At 36.1% G+C, this 9,015-nt stretch overlaps 1 protein-coding gene across 1 annotated transcript; it reads left to right on the top strand.

The window, feature by feature from the left end:
- Positions 1 to 280: 280 nt before the first annotated feature.
- LOC117107121 (RING finger protein 121-like) lies at positions 281 to 4,229 on the top strand (the record flags this gene model as incomplete). Its single annotated transcript, XM_033248682.1, has 3 exons — positions 281 to 441; positions 1,906 to 2,134; positions 4,064 to 4,229. Coding segments are annotated over 3 exons (549 nt in total), but the record flags the coding sequence as incomplete, so codon positions are not given.
- Between the last annotated feature and the right edge of the window lie 4,786 nt (positions 4,230 to 9,015).

Raw genomic sequence — 9,015 nt, 5'->3', positions numbered from 1 at the left:
TAAAAAAAGTTCATCTTATTCTTTTGTCATGGAAACCAGGAGCAGATCCATAAGGGGAATGGGAGGTCTCCATGCCCACTCTCCCAACCCCCCCCCCCAAAACACACTTTTGGATCTGCCCCTGGAAACAGACTGCTGGTAATGAGGATAGAGGCTTCGTTGTTATTGTAATTTATATTTTTCTGTGCATTAGCTTTTCTCTGACATTTGTATACAAAATCATTAAATTTTTAACTTCCACTTCCTGATATGTGTTCATATTCATGTATTTAATTCTTTTTTTCAGGCTGTCACCTTACTAGGAATGTGGCTTATTCCATTTTTCTTTACAATCAACGCACATTGGTGGCGCTTTCTTGTCACTTGGATTGTTTTTAGCATCATTACTGGATACATCATCTTCAAAGCCACACGTAAACCATTGCCTGGCAACACTCCTAGGTAAGCTGTGTAGGGCTTCTTGATGTCCAGTAGACTATTGTCTTGCGGGAAACATAATTTGAATTTCGTAATTTTCAGCATTATATTGTTTTGCAGTTATAAATTTTAAAAATATAAAAGGTAAATGTAGGAGAATAACCCATAACTTGCAGCGTCATTGTGCTGAATTGCGTATGGGCGTGGTCTGTGACTACCTAGCTGCTGTAAAAAGGCGCATTTTGGTAGTTACATGTTCACATCATTCCACAACGACAGGGGCTGAACCCCCTACTCTTCCGAAAGATGCAATGGGTTCTTTAAAGTGCACACGAGCCAGATGTATACACTGGACCTCCATTTTAAGTCCTTATCCGAGAAGACTTGGTTCTACCAACCGAACCATGGGCGAGGAGCGGCTGGAACTAGCGCCGATGTTAAGGCTGTAGCTAGCGGCGCCCCTGTCTTACCGCTCGGCCACTCGACTCGTAAATCGCATTTTGTAGCAATATATGAGGCTTGCCTTCCAACACCAGCGTAATTGTTGCTAATTGTTAAACTGAGTAATTTAACATAAAGAATGTAGCAGCATGTAAGTAGTAGGTGTGGCAATAGTAAGTCCATTCCCATCATTTTAAGAAGTGGTTGGTGCATCAGTTGTAGCTTGGGCTCCCAACCTCGGGAGTCCAAGCTACAGGGGTTCAAAGGGGATCAGGGGTTCAAAACTCTCGCAGTGCAAGTCGCTTGTGTCTTTGGGCAAGGCACTTCATCCACGTTTGTCTCTCTCTACCCAGGAGTATAAATAGGTACCTGGGACTAAGAAAGTAACGCAAGACTATTTATACTCCCCAGGGAGCAGAGAAGGTTGCACTTTGTGTGCTAGTTTGTCATTGTATGTTATCTGATGACCAGGGTTAACATCAATAATGCTCAGCACCTTTGATAATAATAAAAATAATAATATGTCGTTCTTATATAGAGCTTCATGCCTCTACAAGGCCTCTAAGCGCTTCACATTACTACCCCGGTCATTGGATCATATAATTTGGAATTGGCGCTATATAAATATTCAATTATTTTTAATATTATTAATTGTTGAAGCTTTTAATGTGAAGAATATGAACAAACTTTTATAATAAGACTGTACTCAATAAGCATGATACAGTAATCAAAGATGCATCACATCGAATAAATCACTTATATATTGCTAACAAATCCGGCAAACTCTGTCCAATTAATAACAGCTCATCCAGATCTAGAAATTTTGTTTTCAACAACTCAGTTTTTCTTTATAACAATGAATTTAATTTATAATTTCATTATTTAGATTAAGTGTTTAGTGTTTCTAACTTTTTTAACTTACTGTTATAAGCTTGTTATTTATTGTGCAATTTGTATTTTCTTATATTTTGTATGTCTGGTTTCACATGGCAAGCCCATGTCATGAAACCTTTATACATTGAATTTTTGTTGTTTTTTATCTTCTAGGCTAGTGTACAAGTGGTTCTATATCCTGTACAAGCTAAGCTATGCATTGGGGATTGCTGGCTATAGTATAGTTATGGGCACTTTACTTAATTTGAATTTTCTATTTCTGGTTCGGACTGAATCTGCGATGGATTGTGGGGTGTTGCTGCTGTTCTATGGTCTTTATTATGGAGTGCTTGGTCGTGATTTTGCTGAAATTGTTACAGAATTTATGGCAGCTCATATAGGGGTATTGTTCTCTATATTATTTTCACTAAAATATAAAAAAAAGCAATTAAGTATTTGTGATATTTGCAAAGTTTAATATAAGATATGAACCATACAAACATTAACATACATTTAATATAGTTCATTATTATCATTCGAAAATTTCTATTGATTTGCGATTTATTTGTGCATGGGCATTCTTTTCTATATTTTTGGGGTTTTTTTAAGTGTTTTTTTTTCTTTCTATTTTTTTTTGTAAATGTACCAAGTCTTTGAAATAATAAATAATATAGCATCTCTTTATTGCATATTATATAGACTTATCAGTATATTATCATTGACTTCGAACATATGCTCTGTAATTTATTATGTATTTTTGTATTATGTGTATGTATGTCACAACTTTATTTTATTGTATGTATTTGAAAGATTCATTTAATTTCTGTGAATTCCTTTAAATTAACTTAGGTGAGACTTTTTTTATACTTTGTTTAGCGAACCCGCCGAATGCAAATATTGATGATTTGGAATAAAAATAAAATTTTATTTTTGGCCAATTAGCGCACCCCCTGCCACAAAAAATGGAAATTTAAAAAAAAAAAAATTAGGTTTTTTAAAAATTTTTTTACGCCCTCCGCTGACTTGAAAACTCCAAAGATAAAATATGATATTTTTTCTTAATTATAATTTTGAAGCATTTAACCATCCCATTTTACATTCACCAGTAGTGTAACTAGGTTCTGAGGGGCCCTGGTTCGAGAGTATCGTTGGGCCCTGGATGTATAAATTAGCAATTAATTACTACTCTTTTACTGAAGTAATCCATACGAATACATCATTCCGGGCGCGAACCTATTTATGAAACCAAAATTGTACAATTTATATAAAGTAATGATCCGCGGGGCACAATCCAGAATCTTAGTCTTAGGGGCAGGAAAATTGATTACTAAAGTATTATTATATACTGTATACCATATATCATATTTTTACTAAATTAATCTAAGCCATATATATGTGCTCCCATCGGACATTATTTCAAAGATGTCCGAAAGGTTGGCCGAAAGTGAGGCCTATCAAGACAACTCAACACAAGGGGATCCGCAAAATTTTTGTTTTCGAGACACCCAAAAATAACATCTGAGGTGTTTTGGGCGATCAGTTACTTTCTTTCTTTATTTTTTTCTTTCTTTCTTTCTTTCTTCTTTCCCAGTTCCCCCCCCCCCCAAAAAAATCCTTCCCTGCCCCAGCAAACATCAGCGGTAAAGTCTTTACATTAGAGAGAAAAGATAGGTCAATTTATTGGTTAGGATTTAATGCATGCCTGATGACAATCTGTTTCACTGTGACATGATGATGTCGGCGTTTGAGTGACAATTTTTACAACTAGGGGCTTGGGCATGTATAATCGATTATTTTGAAGTTAAGTTATTAACAATCTTAAATTATAAAGTCCAGTATAAGTATAAAGATAAATATTATCAATCAAGATTTTTCTATGCATTGCTTTATTAGATTTTGTTTATAAGGATGGGCCTGCAAAGATAGGGGACCCTTGAAGATCGGAAACACAGGTTCAATAAACCGCCAGAACCTGTGATAGTATACGCCACTGTGTTAGGCATGTATAAGTGATTAATTCTAATTTATAATGTGCATTATTATATAAAGACAAATACTATCAACCTAGATTTTTATGTATACATTGCTTTATTGGATTTCGTTTAAGGTGGCGAACCCTTATAGATCAGGGGCTTCTGCAGTTCGGGGGCCCAGGTTCGGTGAACCTGCCGAACCTGCAGTAGTTACGCCTCTGTATTCCGCCCTCCTCCCATGATCTTTAAAAAAAACAAGTACGCGAAAGAAGAAATAAAAAAATCTCGCCTTTCCAGCTTTGGTTTACCGTTGGTTGTGTTGGTATAAATAGTTTGCGTTTATGTTTAATTTTGTTTAGTATTATACAAAAACTGGCCTGCCAGGAAGAACATTAGAAGCTAACATATGTGCAGTTTGTGGTCAACAAATATTTATACCTGATGAAGGGGAAGAAGTCCTTGAAAGAGCCTATGAACTAGGATGTAGTCACAGGTTGGTGAAGATCTGTCTGCTCTAAAATTGTGTCTGTATGGCCATATATAGTCATGATGTGCCTATATATGGTCATGATGTGATGGTGTTATCTTGACCATATTCAGGCATGTCACATGTTTTTTGTTTTTGATTAAGGGTAACTATGGTAACCAGAGCTGATCAATATGGACCCCCAGTACATACAATTAAAAAGAAAAGAAAAAAAGATGAAAATTCAGCTAGATCTTTAACTTAGTTAAATTAAAATGGAAAAAATAAATTTGTGAAAATAGAGTTAAACTTGCTTAAGTAGACTGTGCCTGTATTTATAAAATATTAATTTATAGAAGATATTAAATATAAAAAAAAGGAATTTGTAATAAGACATTTGATAACCTGGACTGAGGTTGTAATCTATCAATAATGAACGAATTCTCTTTTGAATTCTAATATTTTGACAATAAAGTTTTGTCTTATCCTACCTATGTGTTGTTATTTGTAATGCTGCCCTCGTCGTCTGATAACGTTTTCACCATCCTTATTCTCATGCAGTACACTGCAGGGGCGGATCCAGAGATGTCCAAAAGGGGGGTGGGGCCAAAAGTTGGGCCGGACGAGACAACACCATCCTAGGGGGTCCGGGGCATGCCCCTTCCAAATTTTTGTGTTTTAGACGATCGAAAATAACATTTGAGGCGTTCTGGTCTATCATTTTTTTCTTTTTCTTTCTTTTTTTTTTCGTTTTTTTTTTTTTTTTTAACTCCTCAAAAAAGGGAACCGGGGCTGGGCCGCCCCCTCCTCTAACTCCACCCCTGCACTGCTAACCTGATGTCGAACAGTCCACAGTAAGACCTAAACCTTTTATTGATTATAAGCATGATTGAATAAAAGTAAAATTGTTGAAAGAAGAAACAGTACAGTATATGAACATGAAATATACAATTTATTGCCAATACCGTAAAACCTCGAATAGAAGCCCAATGTACGTAATCTCAAGAAGAAGCCCATCTCTATTGAAGCCCCCCCTCTTTAGGTTTGCAAAAGTAGCCTCGAAAAGAAGCCCATCTCTTGGCATTTTTTCAAGGTAGTATGGGCTTTTTTTCGAATATGAATTTCAAAGAAACAAAATTAATTAAAAACACGATTGGTTTTATACAGTAGTTTAGGTGATTTAATGCCGGTTGATACACTCCATGTTACAGATGGATGCCACAGTGGACCTATTTATTGTTTTATAGTAGTAATTACCAAAATTTACAGCATTCATTTTGAAAAGAATCATCCTCTTTACTTTGCAGAAGTAGCCTCGACAAGAAGCCCATCTAAAGTAAATAGCAAATAAATAAATAAATATAAGAAGCCCAGGGCTTCAATTCGATGTTTTACGATATGCGTTTAGCTCTCAACTGAGGTCTCTGGATACCACCTTCCAAATCAGGCCTACACACATATGAGGAGATACGAGATAAGAAAATAAATTATACACATCTAGATGTGTATAAGAGACAGGGAGAGAGACTTAACTGAAAGCACCAAATCATAATGGTACGGTACCCAAGTTGGAATTTTGTGTACAGGTAGGCTAAAGCTCGCGTATTAATTTTATTTTACAATGGACCATACCAGTGGTGGATCTAGGAATTATTGAGGGAGAGGTGTCCACGATAGTGACCATCGAGATGGGGAGGGCCAAGCGGTAGTGGCTTTGAGAGGGTATCCCCTACCTAAAATAAGATCAAATTAAGACATGCATTCTGGCTTGATCAACTTTCATGCGCTTATACATAGACCTATGCCCAACATTTTTCATAGTTACCAACCTGAGAGATTTGAAATGCGTGAGTGACAACACCGCTTGACTGGGGGTGGGACCCGGGCGTGGTCCCATGAGCATGGTCCCAGGGGCGTGGTCCTGGAGGAAAATCCCCTGTGCTCCGACAATTCTCTTTGAATTGATTCTCGAACGAGATAACGAAAACTCTCTAACTCAGTGACTCAAATTACTGTATGCCGTTTTTGTATTTGTCATAAAACCAATTTTTTCTAATTTTAAATATATTTTCCCCTGAATACGTGATAATTCGTTATCACGAATAGACTTGTGCTAAATGCCTGACAAATTTATGATTACGCATGTGTTTCTGCAAAGTGCGTGTTTCATCCAAAATCACGAAATGCGGGACCGTCCCGCACGATGCGAGACGGCTGGTAACTACGGGGTATGCCCTTTTCTCTCAGGATGCGAAATTTATCTATTGTTATGGCCATTCTGAATGCATACAATCAATGATGTTCCTTAGCCTATAATAATTTTGACGAAATGGAATAATATGATGAATAATTCCCTCTTCAGTTTTCTTTTAACGATGTCCCGTACTTCGTCTATATGGGTGCCACACTTTCCCTTTCCATTCATTGTTATTGTCAAGAATGATTCTGTCTGACTTTCTAATGTTTGCAATAAAAATAACATTTTGATTTTTATTAAACAATTTTATCTGTATCCCCCTAAATTTTAATATTTTAAAGTATTTAAAAGAAGCAGAAAGTCCATTGGTCCATCATGGCCACTGATATATTTTCATTCTCAGACATAAGGGATAGGGGCCTGCATGTCAAGATTTGTCGAAATTGTGTATGTTTATATTTATTTATTTACCATATTTGGAGAGGGTGACTAATGCAAACATCTTAACTTGACAACAATTCACAGACCACCTCGAAACGACATCGGCCTAAAAACATCATAGGTAGCCTAGACCTATCATTAATTGAGCAGGCTTACAGCGCGCGGCTATTTAAATGAAACTCAGAGCGCTTTTGACCGTATACGTTTTTTTGTATTTTTACTAATCGTGATGAAATACATCTAACAGAAGAAAACCGGAAAATAAGAAAATAAATGCACAAGAAATCAAATACCACCGCACCGTTCTCCGGCAATTAAGGCGCAAGACCCGCTCGGGACCGTCTGAGTATTAACTGCTCGGATGATCCTAAATGCTAATCACAAGGAAACAAGTTTTCAACATTTTCTTAATATTTGATAAGGGAAGCGGAAATACGAAAGTTGCGTGGTAATTTGTTCCAGTAACCAATAGAATTTTTATTGTAGGCATGTATTTTTTTTTTTTTTTTTGAAATCACCGTTAAATATAAACCCTATGGATGAATCTGTTACACACGTTTTAAACAGTGGCACGTGAGACAATAACAAATAAAACTAATGATAAAAAGAAAGAACAAAACAGAGACAGAAATTAAATTCAATTGAAAGCAAAGAGTACAGCAGATGGCAAGGATGAATATATGGAAAGCCTATAAAATGATAGGCCTAAAGATGATACCGGTACTGTATATGGCAGTTTGATACATAACGGGATGTTCATAAGTCTAATGCAATATTACAATGTTATTTGCAATTGCAGTATATAGACCTAATGATTTAAGTAGCAATTAAATAAAATAATGTAATATAATAAAAGTTATACAAAATAATGGTCAATTTGTTATAGGCCTACAATAAGAAAAAGGAAAATAATAAAATAATTTCAACGAACAATTGGTGGAAATTGTGGTGGCGCTATTCGTCGACATTGGAAATGAATGAATCGAATCAAACAGGAGCTCTCGGTACCCATGCGACCACTCAATCTATGAATGGCGCGAGGCTAGCGATTGAAACCATCATTATCTGGCCCTAAATTATATCAAAATTATTAGAAAGGAGGATATTCGATTATCAAGACGTAAGGTAAGATGCTTGATGTATAAATTTGTAGTCAATACTGTGATTGTCATTTATAACAGTCGCAATTATTTAGTGTACTAAGAAGGAGGATGTACTGTTCTGTGCCTCTTCGTACGTCAACCCAGGGTACACACATTCATAATAAAATCAGATCAGGCGGACGATTAAGTGTTCGATTGCGCATTATGATGAATAAGGACAACCGGATGTTGTTAGTTTTGTTTCTATCCTTTATCTCTATGGGTAGCATATGTTTGGAATAAATATTTAATCTATCAATATTAAGGACTTTACAGGAAGACTTGATGATGATATGTATGTAACAAACACTAACACAGTCTGAGTAGAAATTTTGAAATCTGTCATCTCAATACTAATCATTTTATTTAGGCCATGATGAGTAATAATTACCACTTGTTGTTGGACACTCCTTTCTCTGCAAGCATAACAGTAGTAGGTAGGCGGCAAAACACTGGGCCTGTAGAGTGTTAACATTTCCCAGTAAGGGATAGGGCCTACAGTACTTGTATTACATACTGTACTATGCTGGTGGTGGTGGTGGGGGGTGAGGGGGTAGGGTTATTACAGTTTTATTCATGTCTTATTATGTTCGTGTGAAAACAAACACAAGAAATAAAAAAGTTTTTTTTTTTTCAATGGATGTCATCCAGGCAATGCTTATTGTAAAGTTTGATGATGTTTGTAGAATAAATGAGGTGGTTGAACAGAAAAAGAAGAGTGTGTGGAAGATCTCCATGACTTCTCCTCTCTCTTCCACTGTATGTAAACCGTTCATTCAATACAGTACCTAAGGTTGAATCATGCATAATAATAGAAATTAATAAAATGGTTTTATTGTATCATGGTACTGGGTTGTAACTGAAGAAAACTAGAGTGAGTGATAGACATTTGGTTTGAGTGTAAGTGAATAAAATAACATTGATAAACTTCAAATAATAAAAGTGGATTTTACGGATGGGAAAGTGGGTTAATATGTGTTGGTGCAGGGCCATGAAATTTGCTTTAGACTGGGTGGAAAAATTCAATACTGGGTGGCCCTGCCCACCATAACTACATCCCTGACA

The sequence above is a fragment of the Anneissia japonica genome, unplaced genomic scaffold (assembly GCF_011630105.1).
Source record: "Anneissia japonica isolate Jap-2015-1 unplaced genomic scaffold, ASM1163010v1 scaffold288086_len102548_cov183, whole genome shotgun sequence".
Classification (NCBI taxonomy): Eukaryota; Metazoa; Echinodermata; class Crinoidea; order Comatulida; family Comatulidae; genus Anneissia; species Anneissia japonica.
The sequence above is the reverse complement of the archived record's forward strand: the minus strand, read 5'-3'. Positions and strand labels throughout refer to the sequence as shown.